Source organism: Pristiophorus japonicus, unplaced genomic scaffold, assembly GCF_044704955.1.
Source record: "Pristiophorus japonicus isolate sPriJap1 unplaced genomic scaffold, sPriJap1.hap1 HAP1_SCAFFOLD_92, whole genome shotgun sequence".
NCBI lineage: Eukaryota > Metazoa > Chordata > Chondrichthyes > Pristiophoridae > Pristiophorus > Pristiophorus japonicus.
In genome coordinates, this window is record NW_027254846.1 from 1 (window position 1) to 18606 (window position 18606).

General features: G+C 44.3%; 1 protein-coding gene across 1 annotated transcript; it reads right to left on the bottom strand.

Moving 5' to 3' along the window:
* Nucleotides 1–9137: 9137 nt before the first annotated feature.
* LOC139257852 (probable G-protein coupled receptor 139) lies at nucleotides 9138–12456 on the bottom strand. The gene is made up of 2 exons (XM_070874650.1): nucleotides 12387–12456; nucleotides 9138–10039 (listed from the first exon to the last, which is right to left on the bottom strand). The coding sequence occupies exons 1-2, from the start codon at nucleotides 12454–12456 to the stop codon at nucleotides 9138–9140; spliced, it is 972 nt and encodes a 323-aa protein (XP_070730751.1).
* Nucleotides 12457–18606: the final 6150 nt, after the last annotated feature.

Here is an 18606-nt window from a genome sequence, read left to right on the forward strand (position 1 = left end):
GATTCCCCCGCGAACTTGCTCGCAGGATCCCGCTAACGGGCTCTCAGGATCCCGCCACCACACACACACAGCACACAACACACCCTCCTTTCCCCAACTCTCCCACCACTTTCCCTCACACCTACTCTTTCACCATCTCTCCCTCCCTCTTTCACCCCTCACCCAACTCTTTCACCATCTCTCCCTAACTCTTTCACCATCTCTCCCTAACTCTTTCACCATCTCTCCCTACCTCTTTCTCCCTCTCTCCCTCCCTCTTTCACCATCTCTCCCTAACTCTTTCACCATCTCTCCCTAACTCTTTCACCCTCTCTCCCTAACTCTTTCACCATCTCTCCCTAACTCTTTCTCCATCTCTCCCTAACTCTTTCACCATCTCTCCCTAACTCTTTCACCATCTCTCCCTAACTCTTTCACCATCTCTCCCTAACTCTTTCACCATCTCTCCTAACTCTTTCACCATCTCTCCCTAACTCTTTCACCATCTCTCCCTAACTCTTTCTCCATCTCTCCCTAACTCTTTCACCATCTCTCCCTAACTCTTTCACCATCTCTCCCTAACTCTTCACCATCTCTCCTAACTCTTTCACCATCTCTCCCTACCTCTTTCACCATCTCTCCCTAACTCTTTCACCATCTCTCCCTAACTCTTTCACCATCTCTCCCTAACTCTTTCACCATCTCTCCCTAACTCTTTCACCATCTCTCCCAAACTCTTTCACCATCTCTCCCTACCTCTTTCACCATCTCTCCCTAACTCTTTCACCATCTCTCCCTACCTCTTTCACCATCTCTCTCTAACTCTTTCACCATCTCTCCATAACTCTTTCACCATCTCTCCCTAACTCTTTCACCATCTCTCCATAACTCTTTCACCATCTCTCCCTAACTCTTTCACCATCTCTCCCTAACTCTTTCACCATCTCTCCCTAACTCTTTCACCATCTCTCCCTAACTCTTTCACCATCTCTCTCTAACTCTTTCACCATCTCTCCCTAACTCTTTCACCATCTCTCTCTAACTCTTTCACCATCTCTCCCTAATTCTTTCACCATCTCTCCCTACCTCTTTCACCATCTCTCTCTAACTCTTTCACCATCTCTCCCTAACTCTTTCACCATCTCTCCCTAACTCTTTCACCATCTCTCCCTAACTCTTTCACCATCTCTCCCTAACTCTTTCACCATCTCTCCCTAACTCTTTCACCATCTCTCCCTAACTCTTTCACCATCTCTCCCTAACGCTTTCACCATCTCTCCCTAAATCTTTCACCATCTCTCTCTAACTCTTTCACCATCTCTCCCTAACTCTTTCACCATCTCTCCTACCTCTTTCTCCCTCTCTCCCTAACTCTTTCACCATCTCTCCCTAACTCTTTCACCATCTCTCCCTAACTCTTTCACCATCTCTCCATAACTCTTTCTCCATCTCTCCCTAACTCTTTCTCCATCTCTCCCTAACTCTTTCACCATCTCTCCCTACCTCTTTCACCATCTCTCCCTAACTCTTTCACCATCTCTCCTAACTCTTTCTCCATATCTCCCTAACTCTTTCACCATCTCTCCCTAACTCTTTCACCATCTCCCCCTAACTCTTTCTCCATCGCTCCCTAACTCTTTCTCCATCTCTCCCTAACTCTTTCTCCATCTCTCCCTAACTCTTTCACCATCTCTCCCTACCTCTTTCACCATCTCTCCCTACCTCTTTCACCATCTCTCCCTAACTCTTTCACCATCTCTCCTTAACTCTTTCAACATCTCTCCCGAACTCTTTCACCATCTCTCCCTAACTCTTTCACCATCTCTCCCTAACTCTTTCACCATCTCTCCCTAACTCTTTCTCCATCTCTCCCTAACACTTTCACCATCTCTCCCTAACTCTTTCACCATCTCTCCCAAACTCTTTCACCATATCTCCCTAACTCTTTCACCATCTCTCCCTACCTCTTTCACCATCTCTCCCTAACTCTTTCACCATCTCTCTCTAACTCTTTCACCATCTCTCCCTAACTCTTTCACCATCTTTCCCTAACTCTTTCACCATCTCTCCCTAACTCTTTCACCATCTCTCCCTAACTCTTTCACCATCTCTCCCTAACTCTTTCACCATCTCTCCCTAACTCTTTCACCATCTCTCTCTAACTCTTTCACCATCTCTCCCTAACTCTTTCACCATCTCTCTCTAACTCTTTCACCATCTCTCCCTAACTCTTTCACCATCTCTCCCTACCTCTTTCACCATCTCTCTCTAACTCTTTCACCATCTCTCCCTAACTCTTTCACCATCTCTCCCTAACTCTTTCACCATCTCTCCCTAACTCTTTCACCATCTCTCCCTAACTCTTTCTCCGTCTCTCCCTAACTCTTTCACCATCTCTCCCTAACTCTTTCACCATCTCTCCTAACTCTTTCACCATCTCTCCCTAACTCTTTCACCATCTCTCCCTAACTCTTTCACCATCTCTCCCTAACTCTTTCTCCATCTCTCCCTAACTCTTTCACCATCTCTCCCTAACTCTTTCACCATCTCTCCCTAACTCTTTCACCATCTCTCTCTAACTCTTTCACCATCTCTCCCTACCTCTTTCACCATCTCTCCCTAACTCTTTCACCATCTCTCCCTACCTCTTTCACCATCTCTCCCTACCTCTTTCACCATCTCTCCCTAACTCTTTCACCATCTCTCCTTAACTCTTTCAACATCTCTCCCGAACTCTTTCACCATCTCTCCCTAACTCTTTCACCATCTCTCCCTAACTCTTTCACCATCTCTCCCTAACTCTTTCTCCATCTCTCCCTAACACTTTCACCATCTCTCCCTAACTCTTTCACCATCTCTCCCTAACTCTTTCTCCATCTCTCCCTAACTCTTTCACCATCTCTCCCGAACTCTTTCTCCATCTCTCCCAAACTCTTTCACCATATCTCCCTAACTCTTTCACCATCTCTCCCTACCTCTTTCACCATCTCTCCCTAACTCTTTCACCATCTCTCTCTAACTCTTTCACCATCTCTCCCTAACTCTTTCGCCATCTTTCCCTAACTCTTTCACCATCTCTCCCTAACTCTTTCACCATCTCTCCCTAACTCTTTCACCATCTCTCCCTAACTCTTTCACCATCTCTCCCTAACTCTTTCACCATCTCTCTCTAACTCTTTCACCATCTCTCCCTAACTCTTTCACCATCTCTCTCTAACTCTTTCACCATCTCTCCCTAACTCTTTCACCATCTCTCCCTACCTCTTTCACCATCTCTCTCTAACTCTTTCACCATCTCTCCCTAACTCTTTCACCATCTCTCCCTATCTCTTTCACCATCTCTCCCTAACTCTTTCACCATCTCTCCCTAACTCTTTCTCCGTCTCTCCCTAACTCTTTCACCATCTCTCCCTAACTCTTTCACCATCTCTCCCTAACTCTTTCACCATCTCTCCCTAACTCTTTCACCATCTCTCCCTAACTCTTTCACCATCTCTCCCTAACTCTTTCTCCATCTCTCCCTAACTCTTTCACCATCTCTCCCTAACTCTTTCACCATCTCTCCCTAACTCTTTCACCATCTCTCTCTAACTCTTTCACCATCTCTCCCTACCTCTTTCACCATCTCTCCCTAACTCTTTCACCATCTCTCCATAACTCTTTCACCATCTCTCCCTAACTCTTTCACCATCTCTCTCTAACTCTTTCACCATCTCTCCCTAACTCTTTCACCATCTCTCTCTAACTCTTTCACCATCTCTCCCTAATTCTTTCACCATCTCTCCCTACCTCTTTCACCATCTCTCTCTAACTCTTTCACCATCTCTCCTAACTCTTTCACCATCTCTCCCTAACTCTTTCACCATCTCTCCCTAACTCTTTCACCATCTCTCCCTAACTCTTTCACCATCTCTCCCTAACTCTTTCACCATCTCTCCCTAACTCTTTCACCATCTCTCCCTAACGCTTTCACCATCTCTCCCTAAATCTTTCACCATCTCTCTCTAACTCTTTCACCATCTCTCCCTAACTCTTTCACCATCTCTCCCTACCTCTTTCTCCCTCTCTCCCTAACTCTTTCACCATCTCTCCCTAACTCTTTCACCATCTCTCCCTAACTCTTTCACCATCTCTCCATAACTCTTTCTCCATCTCTCCCTAACTCTTTCTCCATCTCTCCCTAACTCTTTCACCATCTCTCCCTACCTCTTTCACCATCTCTCCCTAACTCTTTCACCATCTCTCCCTAACTCTTTCTCCATATCTCCCTAACTCTTTCACCATCTCTCCCTAACTCTTTCACCATCTCCCCCTAACTCTTTCTCCATCGCTCCCTAACTCTTTCTCCATCTCTCCCTAACTCTTTCTCCATCTCTCCCTAACTCTTTCACCATCTCTCCCTACCTCTTTCACCATCTCTCCCTACCTCTTTCACCATCTCTCCCTAACTCTTTCACCATCTCTCCTTAACTCTTTCAACATCTCTCCCGAACTCTTTCACCATCTCTCCCTAACTCTTTCACCATCTCTCCCTAACTCTTTCACCATCTCTCCCTAACTCTTTCTCCATCTCTCCCTAACACTTTCACCATCTCTCCCTAACTCTTTCACCATCTCTCCCTAACTCTTTCACCATCTCTCCCTAACTCTTTTACCATCTCTCCCTAACTCTTTCACCATCTCTCCCTAACTCTTTCACCATCTCTCCCTAACTCTTTCACCATCTCTCCCTAACGCTTTCACCATCTCTCCTAAATCTTTCACCATCTCTCTCTAACTCTTTCACCATCTCTCCCTAACTCTTTCACCATCTCTCCCTACCTCTTTCTCCCTCTCTCCCTAACTCTTTCACCATCTCTCCCTAACTCTTTCACCATCTCTCCCTAACTCTTTCACCATCTCTCCATAACTCTTTCTCCATCTCTCCCTAACTCTTTCTCCATCTCTCCCTAACTCTTTCACCATCTCTCCCTACCTCTTTCACCATCTCTCCCTAACTCTTTCACCATCTCTCCCTAACTCTTTCTCCATATCTCCCTAACTCTTTCACCATCTCTCCCTAACTCTTTCACCATCTCCCCCTAACTCTTTCTCCATCGCTCCCTAACTCTTTCTCCATCTCTCCCTAACTCATTCTCCATCTCTCCCTAACTCTTTCACCATCTCTCCCTACCTCTTTCACCATCTCTCCCTACCTCTTTCACCATCTCTCCCTAACTCTTTCACCATCTCTCCTTAACTCTTTCAACATCTCTCCCGAACTCTTTCACCATCTCTCCCTAACTCTTTCACCATCTCTCCCTAACTCTTTCACCATCTCTCCCTAACTCTTTCTCCATCTCTCCCTAACACTTTCACCATCTCTCCCTAACTCTTTCACCATCTCTCCCTAACTCTTTCTCCATCTCTCCCTAACTCTTTCACCATCTCTCCCGAACTCTTTCTCCATCTCTCCCAAACTCTTTCACCATATCTCCCTAACTCTTTCACCATCTCTCCCTACCTCTTTCACCATCTCTCCCTAACTCTTTCACCATCTCTCTCTAACTCTTTCACCATCTCTCCCTAACTCTTTTCACCATCTTTCCCTAACTCTTTCACCATCTCTCCCTAACTCTTTCACCATCTCTCCCTAACTCTTTCACCATCTCTCCCTAACTCTTTCACCATCTCTCCCTAACTCTTTCACCATCTCTCTCTAACTCTTTCACCATCTCTCCCTAACTCTTTCACCATCTCTCTCTAACTCTTTCACCATCTCTCCCTAACTCTTTCACCATCTCTCCCTACCTCTTTCACCATCTCTCTCTAACTCTTTCACCATCTCTCCCTAACTCTTTCACCATCTCTCCCTAACTCTTTCACCATCTCTCCCTAACTCTTTCACCATCTCTCCCTAACTCTTTCTCCGTCTCTCCCTAAATCTTTCACCATCTCTCCCTAACTCTTTCACCATCTCTCCCTAACTCTTTCACCATCTCTCCCTAACTCTTTCACCATCTCTCCCTAACTCTTTCACCATCTCTCCCTAACTCTTTCTCCATCTCTCCCTAACTCTTTCACCATCTCTCCCTAACTCTTTCACCATCTCTCCCTAACTCTTTCACCATCTCTCTCTAACTCTTTCACCATCTCTCCCTACCTCTTTCACCATCTCTCCCTAACTCTTTCACCATCTCTCCTACCTCTTTCACCATCTCTCCCTAACTCTTTCACCATCTCTCCTTAACTCTTTCAACATCTCTCCCGAACTCTTTCACCATCTCTCCCTAACTCTTTCACCATCTCTCCCTAACTCTTTCACCATCTCTCCCTAACTCTTTCTCCATCTCTCCCTAACACTTTCACCATCTCTCCCTAACTCTTTCACCATCTCTCCCTAACTCTTTCTCCATCTCTCCCTAACTCTTTCACCATCTCTCCCGAACTCTTTCTCCATCTCTCCCAAACTCTTTCACCATATCTCCCTAACTCTTTCACCATCTCTCCCTACCTCTTTCACCATCTCTCCCTAACTCTTTCACCATCTCTCTCTAACTCTTTCACCATCTCTCCCTAACTCTTTCACCATCTTTCCCTAACTCTTTCACCATCTCTCCCTAACTCTTTCACCATCTCTCCCTAACTCTTTCACCATCTCTCCCTAACTCTTTCACCATCTCTCCCTAACTCTTTCACCATCTCTCTCTAACTCTTTCACCATCTCTCCCTAACTCTTTCACCATCTCTCTCTAACTCTTTCACCATCTCTCCTAACTCTTTCACCATCTCTCCCTACCTCTTTCACCATCTCTCTCTAACTCTTTCACCATCTCTCCCTAACTCTTTCACCATCTCTCCCTAACTCTTTCACCATCTCTCCCTAACTCTTTCACCATCTCTCCCTAACTCTTTCTCCGTCTCTCCCTAACTCTTTCACCATCTCTCCCTAACTCTTTCACCATCTCTCCCTAACTCTTTCACCATCTCTCCCTAACTCTTTCACCATCTCTCCCTAACTCTTTCACCATCTCTCCCTAACTCTTTCTCCATCTCTCCCTAACTCTTTCACCATCTCTCCCTAACTCTTTCACCATCTCTCCCTAACTCTTTCACCATCTCTCTCTAACTCTTTCACCATCTCTCCCTACCTCTTTCACCATCTCTCCCTAACTCTTTCACCATCTCTCCCTAACTCTTTCACCATCTCTCCCTAACTCTTTCACCATCTCTCCCTAACTCTTTCACCATCTCTCCCTAACTCTTTCACCATCTCTCCCTGACTCTTTCACCATCTCTCCCTAACTCTTTCACCATCTCTCCCTAACTCTTTCACCATCTCTCCCTACCTCTTTCACCATCTCTCCCTAACTCTTTCACCATCTCTCCCTACCTCTTTCACCATCTCTCTCTAACTCTTTCACCATCTCTCCATAACTCTTTCACCATCTCTCCCTAACTCTTTCACCATCTCTCCATAACTCTTTCACCATCTCTCCCTAACTCTTTCACCATCTCTCCCTAACTCTTTCACCATCTCTCTCTAACTCTTTCACCATCTCTCCCTACCTCTTTCACCATCTCTCCCTAACTCTTTCACCATCTCACTCTAACTCTTTCACCATCTCTACCTAACTCTTTCACCATCTCTCCCTATCTCTTTCACCATATCTCTCTAACTCTTTCACCATCTCTCCCTACCTCTTTCACCATCTCTCCCTACCTCTTTCACCATCTCTCCCTAACTCTTTCACCATCTCTCCCTAACTCTTTCACCATCTCTCCCTAACTCTTTCACCATCTCTCCCTAACTCTTTCAACATCTCTCCCTACCTTTCTCCATCTCTCTCTAACCCTTCTCCATTTGTCCCAACACGTTTTCCATTTCCCTCTACATCTACCTGCATCACTCTCTCGCTATCTCCACCTCTCTCTCTTTTCCTCCATCTTACCTCTTTCTCCCTTTCTCTTTACCTCTTCCTCCTTCTCTCTCTACCTTCTTGTATCACTTCATATTTCTCCATCTCCTTCTGCATCTTCCTCCATGTCTACTTCATTCGTCATCTCTGTACCACTCTCCATCTCCCTTTAACTCTTTCTATATCTCTACCTCCATCGAGAGAGGGAGAGAGAAATAGAGAGAGCGAGAGAGACAGAGAGCGAGAGAGAGATGCAAATGGAAAGAGACAGATGGAGTAAGTAGCAAGAGAGAGAGATATGGAAAGGGAGAGGAAGATGGACAGATTTGAAGAGCGGGAGAGTGGCATGGATAAGAAGAGAGATGGAGGGAGAGAGAGGTAGATACATGGAGTGATAGGGAGATGGAGAGACAGATGGCGACTATATATATATGTATTTATATATAGAGAGAGAGACAGAGCGAGAGAGAGAAAGAGACAGAGATGTAGAGAGACAGAGGGACAGATAGATAAATAAAGAGATAGGCAGACAGACATAAGAGAGAGAGAAAGAGAGAGGGAGGGAGCGAGTTTGAGTTAGAGAGGGAGCCAGTTTAAGAGAGAGAGGGAAAGAGAGAGAGAGGGAGGGAGACACCGTGGGACGGAGAAGGATAGAGTGAGACAGAGAGTGACAGAAAGAGTTGAGCAGCCGCCGGTTTGCGGGAGCGAGAAATAAAACAGTTACAGACATGGCATTTATAACCGACAGATAGTCTTGGAAAGGGAGAGATGAACAGAAATGGAGATAGAGAAAAATTCACCGACAGACAGAGATAAATAAAGAGAAATGATAAGCACAGTCCTGGCGGTCCGAGTCCCGACCCGCCTCTGGGCTTCCAGTGTTCCATCCCTCTGTCCATCTGTCTACCTCTCTGTCTGTCCATCCATGCGTTTCTCTCTCATTTCTCCGCAGTGCTCCTATTCTCATCAGGTCCACAGCAGTGACTGTGATTGGAGGGTTTGCCAATATTCCTTTACCTGCAGGGTAGTCATTTACTGCATGTCCAGGCGAGCTCTTTAGTGCCGTCTATTTGAGAAACACATCATGTGTCGTCTGTGGAGTGGTTCCAAATATCTTTAAAATATATTAACAAATTCAGATTTGGAGTCATGTTGAGACGCAGTGCTCCGAAAGCAAAATATATTTTCCATCCAGTGCGGAGTGCATGAGATGAATAATGAAATGGGATTATGTTCGAGTGTTTAGAATCGTTGAGCTTTCTATGGTTTCACTAATCTAAGAATTAGATTGATTGGATATTTCACCACGTTCTGCAGCTCCTCTCTGAATTTAGTTTGTGTCAGCACATAAATACACGTGTTGGTGCAGGAACTGAGAAGCTGAAGAAACCCTGCCACGCTTTCTGTGGTATAAAGAGGATCAGTGAAGGAGGAAGGATAATTATGTGTAATACGCTGGTAAATGTAAAATACAACCTGTGTCGCCCACAACACGATAAAACTCCCGGTTATACTGAAGAGTAAAGCGATGGATTTCCTACGGTTCAACATCTCTATATCCTTGTGATTCTCTCCATTGCTGCAGCCCCGGAGTTCCCTGCGGACTCTACTGGCCGCTAAAATACGTCTGACCGTCAGAACATTGAGCAGCAAAATTAGAAAGAATGGAACGCAAGGTGTTAAAATGCGGTGAAACAAGACAAATGCGGTCCATGCGATGGACGTATAGTAGCTCGGTTTAAGCTGACAACCCCAGGGTACATTATCAATTATATAGTAAGGTACACTTGTAAAATACCAGGGGACACACTCTAAACAGCTCAGCACACTCACTGTTCCGATAATCGCAGCCGCTGTTCTCTCGGTGCAGTATTTTGTTTTCAGCTTCTCACAACAAATGGCCACAAATCGGTCAAAAGTGAAAGCGACTGTTAACCAGACTGAAACCATCGTGCTAGAAAAAACCATGACTTCAATGAGACTGCAAACGGGAGTAATGTTCAGGAATGAATATGGGAAATAAATCAGAGGGATCTGCCTTAATATTGGATCAGATATAATGACCAGGAGATCGGCGCATGCCATTCCTACCAGGTAGCGAGTGATACATTTGGAGAGACCGCACTTTCCACGGGACAGGATCACAATCGCCACCAAGTTAACTAGAAAGAAGGGAGAGAAAAGGAAGCAGAGAAATTACTGATCAGATCTGGTGCCAAAGCAACATTTCGACAGAATATGGGTGAAATTTCCGACTTTGTTGCTGCATCGAACGGTGGAAGCTGATTCTGGAACTGGGCAGTGCTTTCGGACAGAGAAACGTTTCAAACACATTTATCAATAGTGCATTGGGAAATCAGTACAGAAAGCGAATAAAGTGAGCACCGGATCTATTGGAAGGAACGAGTGAGTGCACAGTGCGGGTGGGGAAATGAGAAGGGGTTTTATGGAGCGCGAATGCAACGGGTTAAACCGGATTTTATCTCCAGACGGAGGAGGAAAGACATTAAAGGTCGGGAAGGTTTGTGGAGAGGGTGGGGCATTTGTTGCTGTGTGTTAAGAGATCTGAAGGGGCTGACACAAACCGGGAAAGGCCGAGAGCCCTGGCAATGAGTTTAAGGTTTTGGGTCTGATTGTAAGAGGCAGCTGGAGGTGGAGTTAGTGAGTAAGATTGGCAGGGAAACAAGGAAAATGTAATGTAGGAGCTGGAGGAGAGTCTGGAGCACAGGGTTTGGGGAATCGGACAAACTGAAGCAGCGGATGAGGAGACAGGGGATTGAATGCAGTGGGAGGAGAGGCTGGGATTCACAGTGAGCCTGCAGCAGAGTGTTAGAGGAAATCGAATTCATAAATCCCAGTAGCACAACTCAATTAATAATTTCAACCATTGGTGTCAGGTAACAGCTCGTTGGTGACAAAGTGTGTTCTGTAAATTTATGAAGTAAAATTATATTTAATTTGTTAATTAAACCAGCCTCGTTTTGTATTGAATTTAGTTCACAGAGTTTTTACAATGCAGTATCCTAATAATGCATTACGCTCAAGAAATGCAGGATTCTATTCTATACAACATTTCAATTATCTTTAGATATTCAGTCAGTAAACAACTAAAATAACAATTTACCAAAACAGACTGAGGACCACATAGCGACAGAATAAAACCCTCACAATCTCACAACATCCTAATGTCACCTTCAAGGCACATGTTGTCATCTTAATTGTACTGGAAGTTTCAGCAGTTCAATCTGATTCATTATTCACATAACTGCCACTCTCTCTATCCCCACCCTCTCCCTCTCTTTCTCGCTCTCTTTCCCTTCACCCTCCCTGTAGTTTTCCTTCTCAGTCTATGTCTCCATCGCCCCTCTCCATCTCTCTGCATTGTCTCCAATCACTTTCTCAATGCCTTTTTCACAACCGATTCAATGCGAACATCCTGCAGCTGCATGCTATTCTCCTTCCACGTTTTCAATGTTTCTATTCTCAGAGTCAGTTTGTTCAAAGGTGAAGCCTCTGTGAATAGTTTAATATTTCTATTGAACACCCAATTATCAGTCTACTCACCTGAACAATTCATTCGTCTCCAATACATGCAATAAACATGATCCTATTTTATTAAAGCACAGCGCTAGATGGCATGATAGTTCTGTTAACAAAATGACAACATCACCGCTGCTACTTGTAATTCCTACATCAATAGTAGGGCTCCTGATTCCAACAGACAAAGTGCAAACTGATACAATATAACCTCAAAACATTTCATTTTGTAACGAATGTTAGTGACAGTCGGTGAACGCTGAAGCAGAAAACGAGATGTGAAGGTTACAGCTGCAAACTCGGTTCAGCAGCCAGGCCTCCGAAGCAGATTCAGATACATACACAGTGAAATAATATTTCATTACAGTGATAACCAATACTTATTGGAACCCAGTTAAATGGAACCATGTTATTTCTATAGAACACCCACTTATCAGTCTACTTACCTAAACAATTCCCTTCGTCTACAATACATGCAACAAACATGATCCTATTATTTTAAATTGCAGCCCTCCATCTAACACGGAGACCGTGAGCTGTCTAATTTCAATCACTGGAAACACATACATTAATAATTTTCCAGGACAGGTAAGTTCTCAACATGAAACCCTTATTTCTGAAGGTGTGATATAAAACATAAAATGCTGGAGATACTCTGCAGGTCAAGTAGCTTCTGTCGACTGAGAAAAAGAACTGATGGTGTGATACTTGCTCTTAGCCCAGACTCCTGATTCCAATACTTTCAGTACAGATACTAAGGTACTACCATTCTCGAGGTTTGGGTACACAGTGATCGTTGTAGATATAAAGCAGTCAATTCAATACAGAAAGAGCAGAGACAGATAAATCTCACCATTCACTGATGGAACGGAACAGGTGACTGTGTAAAACATGCAGCGAGTAAAAGATTACCAATCACAGTCGCACATTCAACAAAGATTTACATAACTGACTGTTGAGATATCGGCTTACCAGGAACGCCAACAGCGACAAGAACAGGATAATAAATATCTTCTACCTGAAGGATTAATGGATACCCCATATCTGTGAGAAGCTGCGACTTCTGTTGGAGTGGAATCACCTGCTTCGGCAGACACTCTGAGCTGATACATTGCAATGGGCCGTGATTTATACAGGGGGTAAGTCTCCACTGACACTGCTGCACCCCTGATGATTATTATTAGTTTCAGTCACTTGAACAAACACATTATATCAGGACCTTTGACTCTGATGAAAATAACGCGGTGAATAACACTCAAACATCTCAAAGTGCAGGACGTTACCAAGATCAGACCTCTCTTGCGAATAAGGCTGAAGTTCTGTTCATACAATACTGAACCAACAATAATGAGCGGCTTCATCTGCAGTGTTCATGTAATTGTATTGACTATTTTCACTCCTGCCGATTTATTTATAAATGTTACCGATTTCTCTGCAGTGTACAGTGAATCCATGGACACAGACAGAACTGTTTCACTCTGTCCCTGCAGTTTCATTGTTCAATTATGAAGATTCAGTCTCTGACACAGGGACAGTTAAAGACCATTTTCAGGTTTGGAGCCCAGAAATTACGGTGCATGATATTAGGGAACGGAATCTCAACCACGACCATTGACTTTCTTCTCTCCGCTATTTTAACGCAGGTGGTCGATTCCACATTGGTTAACGGCTCCAGTAAAATCAGAACTCTGCCATCTTCTGACTCCATTCCTCCAGTTCAATCTTGGCCTAAAACTCCCCACCTTCCATCAATGTCAAACGATTCAAAACTCAGCTGTCCTTATCCATCCCTCCCCAATTCCTAATCGCCCATGACCCTCGCCCTCACAGACCCTCATTGTCTCTCAGTCCACCAAGGCCGTAAATTAAGATTCTGTTCAGGGGTTTTAACCACCTCCATGGCCTCAACGCTCTCTATCTCCATCCACTCCTCCAAACGTGCAACAACTCACCGTGACCTCTCCATACCTCTGACTCTGGCCCCTTTCGATGGGACTACCTTAACTCTGTACTGGTCTAATCGATCTGATCGTAGTCAAAGCGTCTACAGCAATGGATTCTCTTACCACACCTGCACCGTCAACTCCTGAGCTCCGAACTGTCCATTATTTCCCTCTCCTATTCCTCATCTACATGCTGCCCTTTGTGACATCATCTGCAGTCTTGGGCTCTGCTTCCACATGTCTGCTGACATAGAAACAGAGAAACATAAAAAATAGGTGCAGGAGCAGGCCATTCGGCCTATCGAGCCTGCACCGCCATCCAAAAAGATCATGGCTGATCACGCACGCCAGCACCTCCCCCCACGCCCTCTCCTTACCCCCCCCCCCCGACACCCCCAGCCGCAAGGACCACATCCAACTCCCTCCCGAACACATCCAATGAACTGGCATCAACAGGTCTCCGCGGCAGGGAACCCCACAAGCCAATAAGTCCTTTCCAATCCCAGCCCCAAACTGCCCACCCCCTCCATCCCAAGAGCATGCCCCCCACCTCGGCTCCGGAACCACCCAACACCGGGAAAACTCCCCCCGCACCCAACCCGCCCCGTCAGAATTCCTTCCCAAATGCCGAACACCCCCGGATGTCGAGCCCCCAGCCCCTCTCAGACTTCTAAACTCCTGTGAATACAAGCCCAGTCGATCCAGTCTCTCCTCATATGTCAGTCCTGCCATCAAGGGAATCAGTCTGGTGAACCTTCGCTGCACTCCCGCAATCGCAAGAACGTTCTTCCTCAGATTAGGAGACCAAAACTGAACACAATATTCCAGGTAAGGCCTCACTAAGGCCCTGTACAACTGCAATAACATCTCCCAGCTCCAGCTCTCCACCAGCTCTAACCACCCTCCATTACCTCTGTGTTATCTGAATGAAAAGTTCTGCATTAGCTGCGATATTCTCCAATTAAATATTGCCAGGATGAAAGCAATTATCTCTTCACCCACCACAAACTTCATAACCTTTTCACCAATTCCATCCATATCCCTGGCTATTATCTCAGGCTGAATAAGACGAGTTATAACCTCTGATCCCTATTCCTCTCTGACATGAGTTTTCGGACTCATATCCTCTCCATTACAGAAGACGCCTACTTTCACCACCACCGACCAACATTGCCGGCATCTGCCGCTCCCTTCGCCCATCTGGCTCTGAAACCTTCAATCATGCATTCATCAGCTCCAGACTCTCTGTCCTCTTATCCAATCCGTCGCCTCTTCATTGCTCTGACAGTGGTCTCTTGTTGGGACTTCCCTTGCTTGTGTCCACCTTTACCTATCTCAACGGAGACAGAGAATCGCTAGCAACGGCTTCAGCCCGCTCCCCCAGGTCCCGCAGCACCATTACAATTGAAGAATCCTAAGGATGTATCCTATCCCTCCATTATTCATCATCTACATGCTTCCCATTGAATCTTTGATCTACAGATATGGGATCAGCTTTTACATTGATGATAGCAGTTTTAATTCTCGATCACCTCTCTCGATCCCCTTCCTGTGTTGTCAGACTATTTGCCCAACATCTTGTTTTGGATGAGCCAAACTTTCCTCTAAGCAAGCATTGGCAAGTCTAAAAGTATCATCTTTAATAATAGCCACAAATGTTGTGTCCTGGCCACCAATACCAATCCCCACTATGGCCGTTAGTTCAGAATTAGACTCAGTACCCTAAAAGATCCGAATTCTATTCTTTATACAAATTTGTCACTCCATAAGAAAGATCAACAACATCCAATCTCCGTATTTTCGCTGCCTCCAATCTTGCCTCAGTCTATCAGATGTGGAAACCTTCATCCATGCGTTTTTCACAACCAGACCCGACTATATCACTGCACAGCGGGCCAACCTCCCATCCTACACCGTCCATATGCTTGTTCATCCAAAACTCTGCTGCACATATCGTACACCACGCTGGAACCCTCTCACAAATTACCCCTCTCCTTGCTCATCTATATAGGTGTAGTTCCGCCAAAGCCCCGAGTTTATTTTTCTTCCCTTTGTTACAATCCCTGCGAAAACGGATCTATCCTGTCTCTATAATCTTCCCTAGACGTACAATCCTTCCACGTACTGTGAGCCGTCGAATTTGGTTATTATATTGACGCCCTCCCTCTGCCCCACAATTGCAAATTGAGCTTTTAGCCATCTAGGAAAATATGAAGGAACAACTCCCAATAGGAAATGGTGCAGGCCATTCAGACCCTCGTGTCTGATGCGCTTTCAGTCAGATCATAGCTGGTCTATATCTTCACCAAATCAACCTGCCTTGATGTTGTAACCGCAAGTAGCACTGCATGAAAAAAACTAACACACTGAGCTTTGAAATATTGTACTGACCCACAGCCTCAACAGTTCTTTTTTGCAGAGATTTCCAGATTTCCTCTACTGTTGTGTGAAGAAGTGTTTCTCGATATTAACCCTGAAAGGTTTAGCTCTAATTTATAGATTATGCTCACTTTTTCTGGAATCTCCCTTTAGAGGGAATAGATTCTCACCATCGACCCTATCAAACCCATTAACCATCATAAAGTTCAAGGCAAAACAAGTTTGGTCTATGCAAACTGTCCTCAGAATTCAATCGTTTTAGTACTGAAATCCTTCTGGTGATTCTGCAGTACATCAACACTAAAGCCAATATATCCTGTTTGGGGAGCCGTGCCCGGAATTGAATGCAGGTACTCCAGGTGGGTTCTAAGCAATGCTCTGTACAGCTGTAATAAATTGTCCACCATGCATTCCAGCCCTCCTGAGATAAAGACGATTAGTATAATTTATTTGTGTACATGTCCAGTAGCCTTTCGTGATTTCTGGACATGGACATGTAAATCTCCATGCCAATCCACAGAACTAGTTTCTGGCTTTAAGTTCACACTTTGATGCATCTTCCTTAGGTAAAAAGTGGACTATGATCAAACTTTCTCACATTGAAAGCCTTCTGCCACAGCTTTTCTCATTCAATCTATCAGCGCCTTTGAAACATGCTGCTCCCATCTATAATATATACTTTTCCACTTAAATTACTCTCGCCAACAAACTTAGATATATGGTTCGCTATTCCCTCATCCATGCATAAATATAATACAAATCTGCAGCCCCATACAGATCCTCAGGAGACACGACTATTCACATTCTGCCAATAAAGTACAAACACATTATTTCTGCTCTCTGTCTGCAACCAAATAACACATTCCCTAGCCAAGACAATAGGTTCCCTCCAATTCCAGGCGTTCTCATTTGTGGTAACAATTCATCTCGTGGAAGCTTGTCGAATACCATCTGTAAGTTCACAAAAGTAACATCCATATCGACCACAAGGGTTGCTGTTATTATCAGTCACCTCCTCCACCTTCCATTTGACTCAAACTTTAAGGGGTATGGAGAGCAGACACGGAAGTGGAGCTGAGGCCATGATCAGATCAGCCATGACCTTATTGAACGGGGGAGCAGTCTCGAGGGGTCAAATGGACTACTCCTGCTCCTATTTCTTATGTTCTTAAACACATTTTTTGAATGAACCTATGGCCACACTTCCTGTTGTCCACCTCTTTGGCTGGGGTCTACTTGCCTCTAATTGTACTTCTAGGAAATGCCATTGGATATTCTGTTCTATTTGAAAGGTGCTATATAAATACAAGTGATACTGTTGTACGGCAGTGACATCCATTCTCATCTTTGACTTACTCAGGGTAAGGTACAGTCCGATACCTATATAAATTTAATCAAATCTTGTCAATGTGGCTTTTGTAAAATTACTCCATAATCTATCACATCCAGATCACAAGGACGAATGCGAAGATACCTCTTTCTACCATGTAAGACACTACATTTCTCCACGCCCCTCTCATCCTTCGATACCCATATGAAAACCGCTCGTTAACAAAGCTTTAGTTTCCATATTTACTTACTTGCCTGACTTTCCTCACGCTTCTATGACGCATGATAGGAATGTTTATTGCAGGAAAAGCGTTCTGTCAATCTAAGTTCTTTTCACATTCACAACAATATGTCCAATAATAGTCCAATCTGTGAGCAGCAGCACCATTCACAACAATATGTCCAATAGTAGTCCAATCTGTGAACAGCAGCACCATTCACAACAATATGTCCAATAGTAGTCCAATCTGTGAGCAGCAGCACCATTCACAACAATATGTCCAATAGTAGTCCAATCTGTGAACAGCAGCACCATTCACAACAATTTGTCTAATAGTAGTCCAATCTGTGAACAGCTTCACCATTCACAACAATATGTCCAATAGTAGTCCAATCTGTGAACAGCAGCACCATTCACAACAATTTGTCTAATAGTAGTCCAATCTGTGAACAGCTTCACCATTCACAAGAATATGTCTAATAGTAGTCCAATCTGTGAACAGCAGCACTATTCACAACAATATGTCCAATCATAGTCCAATCTGTGAATAGTAGCACCATTCACAACAATATGTCCAATAGAAGTCCAATCTGTGAACAGCAGCACCATTCACAACAATATGTCCAATAGTAGTCCAATATGTGAACAGCAGCACCATTCACAACAATATGTCCAATAGTAGTCCAATCTGTGAACAGCAGCACCATTCACAACAATATTTCCAATAGTAGTCCAATCTGTGAACAGCAGCACCATTCACAACAATTTGTCTAATAATAGTCCAATCTGTGAGCAGCAGCACCATTCACAACAATATGTCCAATAGTAGTCCAATCTGTGAACAGCAGCACTATTCACAACAATATGTCCAATCATAGACCAATCTGTGAACAGCAGCACCATTCACAACAATATGTCCAATAGTAGTCCAATCTGTGAACAGCAGCACCATTCACAACAATGTGTCCAATAGTAGTCCAATCTGTGAACAGCAGCACCATTCACAACAATATGTCTAATAGAAGTCCAATCTGTGAACAGCTTCACAATTCACAACATTATGTCCAATATTAGTCCAATCTGTGAACAGCAGCACCATTCACAACAATATGTCCAATAGTAGTCCAATATGTGAACAGCAGCACCATTCACAACAATATGTCCAATAGTAGTCCAATCTGTGAACAGCAGCACCATTCACAACAATTTGTCTAATAGAAGTCCAATCTGTGAACAGTTTCACCATTCACAACAATATGTCTAATAATAGTCCAATCTGTGAACAGCAGCACCATTCCCAACAATATGTCTAATAGTAGTC